Genomic DNA, 17,321 nt, shown 5'->3' on the forward strand with positions numbered 1-17,321 from the left:
CAGCAGCATCTATGGAGCGAAGGGAATAGGCAACGTTTCGGGCCGAAACCCTTCTTCAGACTGATCGGGGGTGGGGGTGGGTGGGGACAAGAAAGGGAAAAGGAGGAGTAGCCAGAAGGCTGGAGGGTGGGAGGAGACAGCAGGGGAGCTGAGGAAAGGGAGGAGACAGCAAGGACTAACAGAATTGGGATAATTCGATGTTCATGCCCCGGGGGTGTAGACTCCCCAAACGGAATATGAGGTAATAGGTGGATACTGGTGAGAGAGTTTTTTAATAGGACAAAGCCCAGAGGTGAAAAGACAAAATGAACTGAAGAGTTGTGAATTGTGAGGCATGTGGCCTCTCTCTGGCAGTGAAGGAGGACCAGGATAGGAAGGTCAGGATAGGAATGGGAAGAGGAGTTAAAATGTTCAGCAACGGGGAGATCCAGTAGGCCTTGGTGTACGTAGGGGACACCAAATGTTGACTTGACGACTGTTTTGCGACCACTTGTGCTCTGTTCACCAAGGCTGATGTACCATTTGCTAACCATTTTAATTCCTGCAGAAAGCAAGGGGGTGGAAGAAGGGGGAGGGGTAGTTTGTAGTTAAATTAGATTAAAATTGGAGAATTCGGTGTTCATATGGTTGGGTTGTTAGCTATTCAGGAACATGTATGGATCCCGGCCACATAATACATGGGAAAACTAACTGTGTCCCATTTTGGCAAACAAGTTGAAAGCAACCAGGCCATAACACATATTAGAATCTTGACTTTGTCCAGCAATAGTACTAAATGTCAACTAAATTCTGTGAATGTACGTCTTTCTTTATCCTCAGGGGCTTCCAACTATTCAATGCCAGCATCATCAAAAACATGAATTTCCTGTGTGAAACTGAGATGAAGTCCAAAGCACAAATAAAGAGACAGTAAGTCAGCGGCATAGAACTCTGCCATCTCTCTGATCACTGGGCATCTTGGCATGTTTTCAGAGTGGTTGATTGGGAAGCCGAAAACAGAATCTGTTAATGCCATTGTAGTACTTAGACTTGCAACTGAAGGGCTTGTTTTAATCAGCTGAATTTCCGACATTATTAAGGGCAGAATATTCTGGTTCAAGTTGTGGAAAACCTACACCTGTTTGTTTTTGTCTGTCTAATGGAACGTGAGTGTTTCGCCCATGAGGCCAAGACTACTTATCCCAATTCAGAGTTTGACAGATCCAAACTACAGGGATAGCCAGCCCAGTGCTCTGGAGGATGTTACATGTGCTTCTCTCAGGCATTGCCCCGTCAGCTTATCGTGGAAGATTGTTGGTGGTCTTCCGATCAATGTTCTAGCTGAGCTCCAGGTCCATGGTCTCTCTGAAACCAAATGGACAGAATCCTCACTCGAGTTTCATTATTGCCACCATTGGCATCAACTGTCATCATCAATACATGAAAATACTGTGCATTATCTCGTTTCTTGCAAGCCAGGCCATCAGATCTACACCAAATTGTTGACCCCAATAATGAGGCTCAAATCATGTGTGACTGTAGGAGCACTGGGTAGCAGGTAAGGAGTATGGTAAGCTTAGCTGAGCCATAAAATGCTTCCGTTCTATTATCAAGAGAGTGCAATTGTAATGTGTTTCAGCATTGGAACGATGAATTTCTTACTTGTGACAACTTAACTGGCCCATTAATGCAATAATACGCAAATAAATATTTACTAATGAAGAATACGGTAATTAACACAGTAGTTAATAACAGTGATAATAGATAACCATAATAGTGCAGAACTGAAGTACGTTTTACAACCAATAGGTAACGTATGTTTCACAGTCCATAGAAGACCATCATTGCTGAGGTAGAGGTTAGTGTTGTGCAGTGTTCAAGAGCCTGGAGGTTTCTGGGAAGAAGCTGTTCTTGGTTTACAGGCTCCTGCTCCAATTTGTTGATGGTTGTAACAAAATGAGAGAATACCCAGGGTGATGTGGGTCTTTGATGATACTGGCTGCCTTACTGACCTTCTGCAGATCCCTTCGATGCTGGAGAGGTCAGTCGGCGTGATGGACCAGGCAATGTCTTCCATTCTCTGTAGCCACCTTTTAAGGAAGTAGAAGCCTTGATGAGCTGTCTGTCTGTTTGCATCAACGTGCTGGGCCCAGGACAGATCTTCAGGTTCCCAGGAGATAGAAGCTGTTGCCTCTCATCACACCATTCCAGCAGTGAAACCAGGTTCATGGAGCCTCAGCTTCCCCTTCCTGAAGTCGTCAGCTCCTTTGTCTTGCTAACGCTAGGAGAAAGATTGTTGTCCTGGCACCATTCAATCAGGTTATCAGTCTCTCACCTGTACTCTGACTCATTACCCATTATTAGTCCAACAACATTGGAGACATAGAAATTAATTTATTTGTCTCTTTACCAAACGATGCATAAATGACTGAGTCTATGTGGAGTGTCTGCTCAAGTGCTTTCATGATTTCCCCACATTGAGGATACTTAGACCTTGCAAAATGGGAGTGTATAATATTTTAAATTCTCTCTCCCACTTTATAATCCCAGTATAATCTAGCCTGTGGGACAAGATGGTTAAGGACCCAATCACAATGCTAAACTCGATGCTAAGGTATGGCCGCAGTACCAATAAAGAAAACAATAGACACTAAATGCTAGAGTAACTCAGCGGGACAGGCAACATCTCTGGAGAGAAGGAATGGGTGATGTTTCGGGTCGAGACCCCTCTTCAGGCTGAAGAACATTCAGGTCTGAAGAAGGTTCTTGACCTGATACACCACCCATTCCTTCTCTCCAGAGATGCTGCCTGTCCTGCTGAGTTACTCTAGCATTTTGTGTCTATCTTTGGTGTAAACAGCATCTGCAGTTCCTTCCTGCATAATAAGGAAAACTATTTAGTTTTAAACTAGCAAATTAAAAGCCAAGGTACTATTTCCCAGGACAAGGGGTCACAGCTTAAGGATAAGGGGGAAATCCTTTAAAACCGAGATGAGAAGAACTTTTTTCACACAGAGAGTGGTGAATCTTAGTCCCCCTACATATCAACGGCGAGTGTGTGGAGAGGGTCAACACCTTCCGGTTTCTCGGCGTCCTTCTCTCTGCTGACATCTCCTGGACGGACAACACGACAGCGGTCATCAAGAAGGCTCAGCAGCGGCTGCACTACCTGAGGGTCCTCAGGAAGCACAACCTGGACTCTAACCTGCTGCTGACCTTCTACCGCTCGTCCATCGAGAGCCTGCTGACAAACTGCATTACAGCATGGTATGGCAGCTGCACCATGGCAGACAGGGAGAGGCTTCAGAGGGTAACTAGGGCAGCGCAGAAGATCATTGGTTGCCCTCTCCCCTCCCTGATGGACATCTACACCTCCCGCTGCCTTAGCAGGGCAAAGAAGATCATCAAAGACAGCTCCCATCCTGCGTTTGGACTGTTCGACCTGCTGCCCTCTGGAAGGCGCTATAGGTGCATCAAATCCAGGACAAATAGACTCAGAAATAGTTGCTTTCCGAGAATTATAACTACTATTAATTCAAATTCACACATGCACTGACTTCACTGCCCAACACCCGGACTTCCATCTGTATATATGTATATATGTATGTAGCGCCGCAGAATTGTGCACCTATATCCCCCCCCCCCCCTTCTCCCTTCTGTTTTTGTTTTTCTGTTTCTTGTTTTTTGTGCTAAATTGTATGTATGCACTGAGTACGAGCAGCTTTCAATTTCAATGTACATGTATAGTGACAATAAATGGCATATCTATCTATCTCTGGAACTCTCTGCCACAGAGGGTAGTCGTGGCCAGTTCATTGGCTATATTTAAGAGGGAGTTAGATGTGGCCCTTGTGGCTAAGGGGATCAGAGGGTATGGAGAGAAGGCAGGTACGGGATACTGAGTTGGATGATCAGCCATGATCATATTGAATGGCGGTGCAGGCTCGAAGGGCCGAATGGCCTACTCCTGCACCTAATTTCTATGTCTATGTTTCTTTGTGACTGTTAAATGGTCATGCCTTTATTACACTTCAAATGTATAAGAGGCCTAGATAAGATCTGGTCTTCCTAGATATAGAGGCCTAGATAAAATAAGGTCTGCCTAGATAAAGTAAAATGAAGGTCTCACATCTTCTTTTATGATTGAAGCAGAATTTGGTTGATAAGTGTCTTGAAGCTTCAGTAATTACGTGCCTGGTAATGATTGCTATTGCATTTCACCTGACCATTTGCTGTCAAATGTTCTGTCTGGTAGAATGGAGAGAATCCGGGGAAAACAGGAGAAATACAGGAGAGGTGAAAGAAATCCCAATGACCCCAGTGAAAAAGATGAAGAAGATAAAGGTACAATTTAAGGTGCAGAAATACGAGACAGAGTAAATGTTTGAGTCATTAAATAAAATGAAGCAGAATAGTTAATATGCTCCTGCATAATAAAACTACAGAGAGAGGTGTGCTGTGTGATGAACTACTGTTAGTGTTGCGTTTACCAAACACATGAATGCATTCAGTAGATTAGTTCTGTTTTTCATGATAAATCTCTTCAACTGTATTAAGTTGTGTTTATGCCGCGCGGATTACCGCATTAATGATCGCAACGATGGCAGCCGCAACCTAATGCTTGTTTGGTATGACCAGCGTAATGTTCAATATGTATCTCGTCGTGCTCTGTTGTTTTGTGTGTGCTCCGCATGCATTGGCTACTCAAAGCTTTGTAGTTTGTGCTGAAAACATTCTCGTGATCAAAAGCATCCCATTTTTGGTGTCATATTAAGGCAACGAATAATACAATATTTACACATTTATCTGATGTATGCATTCTTCTAAAACTAAAAAAAATAGCTGACTAATAGAGTCGTAGAATGAGACGGTGTGGAAACAGGTCCTTCAGCCCAACTTGCCCACACAACTTGCCCAACATGCCCCAGGCATACTAGTCCCACCTGCCTGCGCTTGGCCCATAACCCTCCAAACCTGCCCTAGCCATGTATCTGTCTCACTGTTTCTCAACTGAATAATATATTTTTGATAATACTTTGATCATTGATTATTCATTGAATATTTTGATATAATTAGCTGACATCCCTATTCACCAAAGGTTTGAAATGCACAAATGTTATTTTACTATGTTGTGGATCTACTGATTGTGCTAGACACTTGATATCATTTATCGTGGTTGCTAACACGTTCTGTCACTGAATATATTTGAGTCAGAGATCAATTATTTTTAGGTATCAAAGGAATTGAGGAAGATAGTTAGTGCAGAAACATGGCACTGAAGTAAAAGAGCAGCCATCATCATATTGAATGATGGAGCAGGTTCCTCCCGCTACTGTGTCTTACTTTCTTCTTTACCTTCCGACCTACTGTTCAGGATCCCATTGAGTTCAGGGCACCCCGTTTGTCCCTTTCACTAACCACTCTCACATTCCTCCGTTTTACAGTGAAGGTGAGCCAGGATTATTCAGCACGCAGCTGAATGTAAAATCCCACCCAAGGGCTGCCCCAACCTGTGATGTTAATGGCCTCTTGTACGCTTTCTAACTGATCATTGGAGACATTCACAAACACTGGAAAAAAATTATATAATTGTATTTGTTTATTTTAATTAATATACAAATCTACTTCAATGCACCGAATCATAAAAAGTAATTAAAACGTTATTTAAAATTCAAAGAAACACCTTTGCTTAGTCTTTAAGTGAAGGTTGGTGACTCCATTCATAAAACATAGGGTGCTGATGCAAAGTGCAGCTCATGATGTTTGTTGAATGGCAGTTTGGAATGCCCTTGGACTTGGTGGTAATCCTTGTGGTGGTTTGAGATATCAGGTGCACTGTGGTTGTCCTCCAGTACATTTCATACCCCTATACCGCAGTACATAGGCATGGAAGTCCATAATGATGTAGTCCAGAACTGTAGGTGGTCCCTTTTACAACTCCCAGCACACCAACAGTGAGTTCTGCACTGATTAAAGAGAGTTAGTTCTAAGAGGAAAATAATTGTGAGTTATGTATCCAAATACATAGCTGTGGAACTCTCTGCCACAGAGGGTAGTTGAGGCCAGTTCATTGGCTATATTTAAGAGGGAGTTAGATGTGGCCCTTGTGGCTAAAGGGATCAGGGGGTATGGAGAGAAGGCAGGTACAGGATACTGAGTTAGATGATCAGCCATGATCATATTGAATGGCGGTGCAGCTCAAAGGGCCAAATGGCCTACTCCTGCACCTATTTTTCTATGTTTCTATAATATTATTCAGTGTGTTCCACGTCCTCTGCAATTTTCTGGTCAAATTTATTGCTAATACATACAATTGGCCCACTGCCATTAATAAACCTTTCTAGTAATTAGCTAAGAATAATTCAAAATTAACCTTTTCCTCATGCAAAACGGAAATGTCTCTGGATGTACTCAAGATTCACATTCCCATCATCAAATTCGCCTCAGTGTACATCGCCTATGCTAACACTTCGTAATATTGGTAAAAATTTGAAAATTTTCTAAGGCGTGTATCTTTTTAAAAAGTCTATCTGCAAGATTTTGATTCAGTCGGCTGGAAGAAAGCTTTTAAAGAGGTAAATTTTGGTTTACCCCTTCTGATATTGCCTCTTCTGTCTTATCAGCCACTTTCTATTCCCCTGTCTCTGAGAAACATTGTTTGTTTCAACAGTAAAGTACAATATAAATGCCAGGTGCTATTTTAGAGTTGACATTCAACAAGTTCCAAATTATGGTATGAGATATATCATATCTAAAAATTAATAATATACATTCCTACAGTTTATTAATGGATACTGGAAAGCATTTTACATTTTAATCGCCACTTTAGTAGGTTGATTTTTTAAATTCCTCTTCTTCCAAAATAATCTTCGATCCACATCAAGGTAGTGATCTTCAATCATCTTCTGAGCATGTTAACTGCTAGCATTCTGTCATTGGTTTGTCGATGAATCTGACGTGCTCACCTCTGTTTTCTTCCACAGCATTATTGTGCAGTGTTCATTTTGCCCTTTCTGTGTTTTAATTAATTTCCACTAGATTCTCTGCTTCCTTGTTTCTAAGATTGTGCAGTTGACATGCTCGCATTTTGCTTTTCAGTTTGAGCTAACACACTTAAAATATTAATTGCTGATAACAGTATAAGGGTGATGCAGAAGGCTGCTCATAAACTCAGGAAGATCTTGGGATGTCAATAAACTCGGGATGAAAAGAGTACACCATCTTATTTTATTAGAAATCGGAATGCTTTACTAGTGCCCATCTGGGTAGTGGCTCATTAAAGTGTCACTTTAAAAGGAATTGGATAAGCACTTAATCCATGTTTAGCCTGAATATCATATTCTTTATCACAAACCAGCTTTAATGCGGGGGACATAGAGTTTAATTACAAGTTTACACAATCATTATGATTTTAATGTCATTATTAATCATTTCTACAACTAAATCATTTCTCAGGTCAGGTCGGGGAGAGTTTCCCCCGCCACGGGTACCATGTAATCCCGTTCTACCTGCTCCATGGTCAGATAGTCAGTGACTAAACCGTCTCCCCCACCTGGTTTGCCAGGTGAGGAGTGGGCTGTGGACCCCCAGCAGGACCAATAGCAAGACCTGTCAAAGGGCGGATGAACTTCTAGTGAGCCAACGGCCATCCACACTTCAGTAGAAGTTGCGATCACGGTCGTACATACCATTGTAAGGAACGATGATAAAGCACACACACAAAAATCCTGTACTTCCAACGGTGGAAGTCCGCAGGAACTGGAGGACAGAGACGTGTGGTTTGTCCGTCACCGCTCCTGTTGGAAACCAGCGCCACTGCGTCGCTAATGTTTTCAACGATGATGAATGGATGAATATAACAAAATAAATGATTAATAATGACATTGCTGCTTCCCTTTTTGACCCCATCTCTATGACTCGAGGGCAGAGGTTTCTGAATAATATTCCCTGTCAGTTTTCTTCCCATTTTATATTATTGAGGTTCTGATTTTCATGATGGACGCTGTTACACAGTTCTATGGTATTTCACTGAAGTACCTCGTCTTATTTTGTCATCCGAAGATTAGGGATTCCTGTTTTACTCAAAATCCCCTCTCTGCCTGCAAACTTCATAATCAACATCTAAATTCATCACACTAAACTGTGATTTATCATTGGAACTTTCTTTTTATTTTCAGTACACTAAAATGTAACAGGATCCCCATTGCCAATTTTGCTAGAACACTGTAAAATATATTTCTGAGCCAATAGACCCCAATAGGATTACACGTGATTCGGAATTTGTTGGCATAGGCTATTTTCCTATCATGCAAATTAACATAATTTTTTTCCAGAGTGAAACATGGTCACAACTTTTCCCAGTTTATTTCATAAAAATCTGACTGCTTTGCCAGGTAAATCCTAGGCACGCCACCCTTGATTCCCATGTTGATCGCTGCATAGTTATGCATGGGATGTAGTCATATTACATGCAGCACTCCGGTTGGAGTAGGGTGAGGGTTTTGGGTCTCATTGTCCCCATGTAACACTGGCGTTGACATTCCTAGAACAGTCAGACCTTCACATCAGAGTGCAGGGTTGGATTCACAGTAAGGTTACTCCCTTATGCTGTTCTAGCTTCTGCCTCAGACACCCTGCCCCTCCACACTGCACCATTACACCCCAACACTCCCAACCCAACAATTCTCCTAACGAAGCCCCTGTCTTCAACTGGGCCCCCTTCCCCTGGTCCCCCCCCCCCCCCCCCCCCCCCCCCCCCCCCCCCCCCCCCAACCACCCCCACAGCTCATCCTCAGGTTACGATATACTTCAGTTTAGTTTAGAGATACAGCGTGGAAACAAGCCCTTCGGCCCATCGAGTCCGTACCAACCAGCGATCCCCACACATTAACACTACCCGTCACTAGGAACAATTTATATTTAGACCAAGCAAATTAACCTGCAAACCTAAAACGTCTTTGGAGGAAACCTGAACATGTAGGAGGAAATCGAAAGTCTCGGAGAAAACCCACAAGGTCATGGGGAGAACGTACAAACTCCATACAAACAGCACCGTAGATCAAACCCGGGTCTTTGCCGCTGCGAGGCAGCAACTCTACCGCTGCGCCACCGTGCCATTCCTATGTCCGCTGCCCTGATCACGAGCCCAGAACCATTCAGGCCCCACCCCAAGCCCAGCACCATCTTGCTCTTGCACCAAGCTCTCCCCGCCCCTGAAACCAACTTCAGTCTCAAACAACAATTTCTTCAATTGCAAATAGGTGCATCTGAATTTTTCAGCATGAGACCCACCATCGAAACTGTGGCCTGCCAGGCTAGTCTTAAAAAGGTGCATAAGAATCTCTAAGCAGTAGAATCCTCTGGGTCAAACAAACCATTTAAATCCATTCAGAAACAAACCATTTAATCTATATAGACATAAATGCTGGAGAAATTCAGCGGAGGAGACAGCATCTATGGGGAGAAGGAATAGGCGACGTTTTGGGTCCAGTCCCTTTTTTGGACTTCTTCGACCCAAAACGTCACCTATTCCTTCTCTCCGTAGATGCTGCCTCACCCGCTGAGTTTCTCCAGCATTTTTGTCTACCTTCAATTTTTCCAGCATCTGCTGTTTCTTCTTAAACATTTAATCTATTTGGTATGTGCAAATAATTATACTCCACATCCGTCACCTCCACTCTAATTATGTCTTCCCACCTACCCCCTCCCCATTCATCCCACCTACCCCCTCCCCATTCATCCCCACCTACCCCCTCCCCTTTCATCCCACCTACCCCTCCCCATTCATCCCTACCCCCTCCCCATTCATCCCACCTACCCCCTCCCCTTTCATCCCACCTACCCCCTCCCCTTTCATCCCACCTACCCCCTCCCCATTCATCCCACCTACCCCCTTCCCATTCATCCCACCTACCCCCTCCCCTTTCATCCCACCTACCCCCTCCCCATTCATCCCCCCTACCCCCTCCCCATTCATCCCACCTACCCCCTCCCCATTCATCCCACCTACCCCCTCCCCTTTCATCCCACCCACCCCCCCCTCCCCATTCATCCCACCTACCCCCTTCCCATTCAGCCCCATTCCACTGTTCACATTCACATTCCACTTTTCTCCATCGCCTCCTCATGGGTTTTTTATTAACGAGTGTTGTCCGCCAGCATTTACTCTACATTTCAGAAACTTGTGCTTTCTCACTATGTGAGATATTTGATAAACAAGCATTGATCCATGAACAGCCATTACATAGTGTGTCATTTGTTTGAGCTTTGCTCTCTATTGGAAATCATGTCCCCATATCCAGCCTCTGAAATCACTGATGACCAGTGTTGGATCCCTTTGCAAACTTATTTCTAGTGCGAATGTGTTCAGTAGTAACAATCTTTCCAGATTATCGCACTCTCTCTGCTCTGGTCGAATCCTTATTTTTGTGAACAAATATGCTCCAACTTGGGGACAAGAACCCCAGCCAGCATTCCAAGTGTACATACACATACATTACCTCACTCACACCCACAGCTCTTTGTTTAAAATCTGCATTGTTACTGATGGCCCAGATGTTGTTCCTCTCATTCACCCAGCGGTAGTGCTCTTTAAGTTGCCTTTGCTGGTGAAAGGGAGGACATGTAGCTTTGTGCCAGCCTTTGATTTTCTATTATGCAAAACATGTGACCGTTTTGGCAATGATTTAGTGTGCGTCTGCCTCTGTTTGCTAACCTCGGGCCTGTTTGTGGCAAGCTGTGATGTTCAACATGCTCCAGCTGCTGAATATGTTCGAAAGCTGCTGTTACTCTGCAGGTACAATCGGTTTGCAAAACGTTGTCCTTATGTGCATGGAAGTCAAGCTGCTACGGCATTGCTCCTTGATAGTGGCGACCAACATTGACAAGGTGCATTGATGGCATGAATTGCTTTTTGCAATGCTTTTGTCGCCTACTTGAAGCTGCATGTATCAGCTTCACATGGGTTTGTGCTGCTTCAAGCACACCTCTCACAGCCGGTTGAAAAGAATTACTAGTAACCTTATGTGTTCTTGTTCCTTTTGTAATTCTGTGGTGGGAAAGTGGCAGTAAGCCTGCCTCAGTAAGTCATATTGCAAGCTTAAGTTTGTGGAGATTCCTGATGTGGAAACAACATGCTTGTCTCCTGTATGGCAGAGCAAAGTGCAACGACAGAGAAGTCCCAGGAGAAAAGGAAATGGTGGCATCCCTGGGCAAACCACACGAAAGGTATTTAATGTGTGTGACTGCTTAGTGTCTTTTTGATAGCACAGTCTGTTTGGCCCAGTGCCACGATGCTTTTGCTTTATTTAAACCTGTAGTTCACTAAGTGAGAAGATTTGGTTAAAATTTGGGCGTGACACTATATAAACACTCAGCTACGTTGCTCTTCGGTGTGTGTGGTATGTGCTCACTGTTTCATGCAAGGGAAATATTGTACAATTCTGCTTGGACCTCATCTGATGATGAACTCCTTTACAGTCAACCCTCGTTTTAACGGACTCCTTTATAAAGGGTTTCGGATGTAGCGGATGGGCCTGCCGATACTATCCCCAGCTCGCACCATCTCGCTGCCTGTTTAGAGCCTCGGTTTCAAACCCCACCCCCGACTCACAAGATGCGCCAGTGGCCGCCTTCTTCACCCACCGCTCGGTCCGATGACACGGCTGTTGCTGCGCCTCACGTTGTAGCCACTGGGGGCAGAGCTGTCACTGGGCCGCCACGACCGACAGGATGCACCCTGTCACCATGGGGCTTCCTCCCCTCCCACCTGCTGCTACTTGCTGGCGTCGGTGGCTTTGTCCATTCCCCACACGACTGCCCCCTCCTCCTCCCATCATTCACTCCACTTGGCCTATCCCCCCCCCCCCCCCCCCCACCCCCCTCCTCATTCTCCTCCTCCCCACAGTCGCCGACATACTCCACCATGGACGTGGCGGAGGGTGAGAGGGGAGGGAGCCCCATGCTGACCCAGCACATCGTTGATGGTAGCGGCCTGAAGAAAGCGCTGTCCCCCAGGGGCTACAACGCGAGCCGTAACAACTGCGTGTGAACTGGTGAGGAAGGGCTCGTTGGTGCAGCCCAGCGGCATCGGCAATTAGTTTAAAAGTGAAACTGCGCAAAGTGCTGGAGTAATTCAGCCGACTGGATCTGCCTGAAGAAGGTCCCGACATCACCTATCCATGTTCAGCCATGATCGCAATGAATGGCTCGAAGGGCCGAATGGCCTCCTCCTGCACCTATTTTCTATGTTTCTATGTTCTCCAGTGATGCTGCCTGACCCGCTGAGTTGCTCCAGCACTTTGTGTCTCTGAAGAAGGGTCTCGACCCAAAACGTCACCCACTCCTTCTCTGCAGAGATGTTGCCTGTCCCGCTGAGTTACGCCAGCTTTTTGTGTCTATCTTTGGTTTAAACCGGCATCTGCAGTTCCTTCTTTGTGTCCTGCAGTGTATTAACCTTCATCTGCAGTTGTTTGTTTCAAATACAAACAGTGATAATACCTTACTCGGTTATAAAGGACAATTGGCAATAACGAACACCATTCCCCCTCTAACGTCCGTTGTAACGAGGGTTTACTGTATTTCCTGTCACTTTTTATCACACACTGTCACTTACTCTGACCCTGATGCTCAGTCGTGGTGCGTTTAGTTTTGGTATTACAGAGCTTACTCATGTCAACACCTCTGATCACTGTGAACCCGCGCTGTCCGTGGAACCAGCGGGCCAATCAGCGAAGCTCCTCTGGACTTGCAACAAACTAGATGACCTGCGTGTAAAATAAACTGCCAACAAAACATGCAGCATTAAAACCATCCCGAGCTACTCAGTTGCTGTGGTTCAAAGGTTCTTTATTAGTCAGATACACCAATTGGCGTAGTGAAATGTGTATTGCCATTGCAGCACATAAAAAATACAACATAGAAACATAGAAACATAGAAATTAGGTGCAGGAGTAGGCCATTCGGCCCTTCGAGCCTGCACCGCCATTCAATATGATCATGGCTGATCATCCAACTCAGTATCCCGTACCTGCCTTCTCTCCATAACCCCCTGATCCACCTTAGCCACAAGGGCCACATCTAACTCCTTCTTAAATATAGCCAATGAACTGGCCTCAACTACCCTCTGTGGCAGAGAGTTCCAGAGATTCACCACTCTCTGTGTGAAAAAAGTTCTTCTCATCTCGGTTTTAAAGGATTTCCCCCTTATCCTTAAGCTGTGACCCCTTGTCCTGGACTTCCCCAACATCGGGAACAATCTTCCTGCATCTAGCCTGTCCAACCCCTTAAGAATTTTGTAGTTTCTATAAGATCCCCTTTCAATCTCCTAAATTCTAGAGATTATAAACCAAGTCTATCCAGTCTTTCTTCATAAGACAGTCCTGACATCCCAGGAATCAGTCTGGTGAACCGTCTCTGCACTCCCTCTATGGCAATAATGTCCTTCCTCAGATTTGGAGACCACATAACAACATAACAATAATAAAGAAATGTAAACATAAAAAACATCCCCCCACAATGGTTCCCATTATGAGGAAAGGCACAAAGTCCAGTCCCCATCCCCATGTCCACCCATAGTCGGGCCTGCTTCTGTGCTCTCGGCTTCACAACAAAACAAGACGCAGATCCAAGAGTAAGGCTTAAGGTATTGGAGCATAGACAGGCCACCTGGTCCTGTGGGCTTGCTCCACCCAACATTCACGTCACAGTTGATTTTCAACACCAGATGTATCTTCCTGAGTCTCCAGTATCGCACGATTTCCTTACCACGCCAAAATCTACACATCTCCATTTTGGAAGAACTCAGTGACTTCACTGTCTTTCGCGATGCACACTTCCAAAGATTCACCACTATTTTGAATGACCCGCCTGATTCCAGACTTCTCACCCAGGGAATCCTCCAACCTGCAGGTAGTTGTCAAGCCTGTAAGAATCTTGTAAGAATTCAGTGGAATTTTTGGCCTTTCAAGCAACCAATAACTAATACACTTTCATCAGGTCATGTTCTAAGAGCAGAATTAAGCCATTCAGCCCATCAAGTCTGCTCTGCCATTTAATCATGGCTGATCTATCTCTCCCTCTCAACCCCATTCTCCTGCCTTCTCCCTGTAACCCCCGACACCCGTACTAATCAAGAATCTATCGATCTCAGCCTTAAAAATATCCATTGACTTGGCCTCTGCTGCCTTCTAATTCACCATCCTCTGACTAAAGAAATTCTTCTTCACCTCCTTCCCAAAGGAACGCCCTTTAATTCTGAGGCTATGACCTCTAGTCCTCGACTCTCCCACTAGTGGAAACATCCTCTCCACATCCACTCTATCCAAGCCTTGATCGATGTTGATCTTAGCACAACTGACGTTTCACTTTGTGAGATCAAGCTTTATTTTTTGTTGTATTTCTGTGACGTTTGCAGTGTCATTCATGACCACCCTGTTAATAGACACATGCCTACAGCCAGTGTTAGCCTGGTTCATGCAGACCACAGTTTACATGATATCACATCAGAGTAGTTCATGACCCAGGAATTCTCTCCATCTCAACATGTCTTTCCCTGCTTTCAAATCAGTTTAAAAACCACCCTTCCCTTTTTCTGTGAAGTGCTCAGAGATGTCTTTCTAGAAGTGAAGTGCACTCTGCAGCTGTAGGCTTTGTCTACAGTGCAAGGACTTTATACATCAGACATTTCAAAAATGTCGCACAATCTTTGTCAAAAAGAACGCTTGTGATCTTCGACTACATGCGCTGTTTAATTCAACTCCACACTTTTAAATGCCTAGTTAGTAACTCACTGTACTAAGTAGCTTTCACTGCCCCAAGCACTGAAATACTTTGTACATGGATGTTGTTTTATAACTGTCCTTGAAGCTTGTTAAAAGAGCAGGCTGGCAAAAGTAGATGTACAATTGATGGAGCAATGTCGATACAACCAATTATTTCAGAGAATAACTGGCATGTTGTTAACATCTGACATTGAGGTTGCTTTAGGAACCTCATTGAACATACTGTATTGACTGCACCCTTGCCACCTCTGTAATGATTTGTGTCTTTCTTGCATTTATCTGCGCAGTGCTTCAATCTGGAGACTATTATTTGTTTGAGTCGGACAGTGAGGAAGATGAAGGATGCGTACAGGAAGAGCAGAAGCCTCCCGAACACAGTGCCTTCCAGGTACTGTAAAACAGAGCTGAACTTTAAGTGAGGATTGCACAGGTGTGTCATAACGCGATACAGTGTGGAAACAGGTCCTTTGGCCCAATTTGCCCACACCGGCCAACATGTCCCGTATACACCAGTCCCACCTGCCCGCGTTTGTATGCCAAGATGATGTATCAGAGAATGATGGAGCTCAGGCCACAATGATCATCTGTATGTGCACAATATATGTCAAGTTTCCACCTCACAAACAAGGAACACTTTGGATGGTAATCAAGTCTCACTCTGCAAATCTGTCGTCAAATTCTATGGAAACAACGATAACTAACTAGAGATAAATACTAAGTGTAGGAAGGAACTGCAGATGCTGGTTTACACCGAAGATAGACACAAAATGCTGGAGTAACTCAGCGGGACAGGCAGTATCTCTGGACAGAAGGAATGGGTGACATTTTGGGTCGCGACTCTTCTTCAGACTGACGTAGTGATTTTTTTTGTCTGAATCTTGGTAGTGAAGATTTTTCTCTGTCCACCCAATAATCTCTTCTGTGACACAGTTCAGAATAGACTGCCTGTTAGGACAGCTGGGCCTGAGAACAACATGACCTGCCGAGCATGGTTGGCTGAAGCAACTGGAGTCTCAATGCTCTTGGATGTTGGCTGGGGAGAGGACACTGATAGTGATTCTCTCGCTATCCCAAGAAACTTAGAGAATATCGTGCAGAGCATAGGTAGCATTTACCACTATCTGCAGTTGCCGAGGTCTCCGAAGGATGTAGGAGGGCGGAGAACATTGCCACCCAATTTGCATCAAATCTGAACTTTTTACTTTCAAATGTGGGAATGCAGCGTAGGTTCATTCCTGGGATGGCGGGGCTGTCATATGTTGATAGAATGGAACGATTGGGTTTGTCTTCACTGGAATTGAGAAGGCTGAGAGGGGATCTTATAGAAACATAAAATTATTAAGGGATTGGGCAAGCTAGATGCAGGAAACATTTCCCGATTTTGGGGGGAGTCCAGAACCAGGGGCCACAGTTTAAGAATAACTGAGGGGACAACTTTTTCACCCAGAGAGTTGTGAATTTGTGGCATTCTCTGCTTCAGAAGGCAGTGGAGGCCGATTCACAGATGCATTCAGAAGCGAGTTAGATAGAGCCCTTAGGGCTAGCGGAATCAAGGTGTATGGGGAAATGGCAGGAACGGGGTACTGATTGTGGAGGATCAGCCATGATCACATTGAATGGCGGTGCTGGCTTGAAGGGCCGAATGGCCTCCTCCTGCACCTATTTTCTATGTTTCTATTATCAATGTAAGCTGGTGTTAATCGACCTGCTGTAATTCATCACGCTGTTACTTACGTTTTTTTCATTTTCCTAGATGGCGTACCAAGCCTGGGTAACAAATGCAAAATTGGCCTTAAAGAATAGAAAAGAGCATAAAAAGCTACTTCAGAAATTTAAACTTGATGCTGAGACACACAGGCGGTCACTAAAAGGTGAGACTGTCGTTGCTAGTTAAATATCATTGCAAACCTTGAGATCCCACTTACATTATGGTGACCCGGTTGTGTAGCGGTAGAGTTACTGCCTTACAGCACCAGAGACCCGGGGTCGGCCCTGACTACAGGTGCTTGTCTGTACAGAGTTTGTACGTTCTCCCCGTGACCTGCGAGGGTTTTTCCTCCGAGATCTTCAGTTTCCACCCACACCCCAAAGACGTGCAGGTTTGTAGATTAATCGGCTTGGTATAAATGTAAATTGTCTCCAGTGTGTGTAGGGTGGTGTTAACGTGCGGGGATCACTGGTCGGTGCGGTCTCTGTGGGCCGAAGGGCCTGTAAACTAAACTAATCGAAACTATGCACATTTCTTAATGTAAAAAGTTATTTAAAAATGACTTTAGAAACATAGAAACATAGAAATTAGGTGCAGGAGTAGGCCATTCGGCCCTTCGAGCCTGCACCGCCATTCAATATGATCATGGCTGATCATCCAACTCAGTATCCCGTACCTGCCTTCTCTCCATACCCCCTGATCCCCTTAGCCACAAGGACCACATCTAACTCCCTCTTAAATATAGCCAATGAACTGGCCTCAACTACCCTCTGTGGCAGAGAGTTCCAGAGATTCACCACTCTCTGTGTGAAAAAAGTTCTTCTCATCTCAGTTTTAAAGGATTTCCCCTTTAT

At 44.7% G+C, this 17,321-nt stretch overlaps 1 protein-coding gene across 2 annotated transcripts in view; it reads left to right on the top strand.

The window, feature by feature from the left end:
- Positions 1 to 17,321, top strand: part of piezo1 (piezo-type mechanosensitive ion channel component 1) — a 278,272-nt gene that overhangs the window by 223,147 nt on the left and 37,804 nt on the right. Inside the window, exons 29-33 of one of the 2 annotated variants that reach the window (XM_055649001.1) lie at positions 820 to 909; positions 4,235 to 4,323; positions 11,134 to 11,205; positions 15,047 to 15,147; positions 16,513 to 16,630. In XM_055649001.1, coding sequence (XP_055504976.1) covers positions 820 to 909; positions 4,235 to 4,323; positions 11,134 to 11,205; positions 15,047 to 15,147; positions 16,513 to 16,630 — 470 coding nt within the window. The remainder of the gene's footprint in view (positions 1 to 819; positions 910 to 4,234; positions 4,324 to 11,133; positions 11,206 to 15,046; positions 15,148 to 16,512; positions 16,631 to 17,321) is intronic. The other variant, XM_055649000.1, reaches the window with a different exon arrangement.

This window comes from Leucoraja erinacea, chromosome 17 (genome assembly GCF_028641065.1).
Source record: "Leucoraja erinacea ecotype New England chromosome 17, Leri_hhj_1, whole genome shotgun sequence".
Lineage (NCBI taxonomy): Eukaryota > Metazoa > Chordata > Chondrichthyes > Rajiformes > Rajidae > Leucoraja > Leucoraja erinaceus.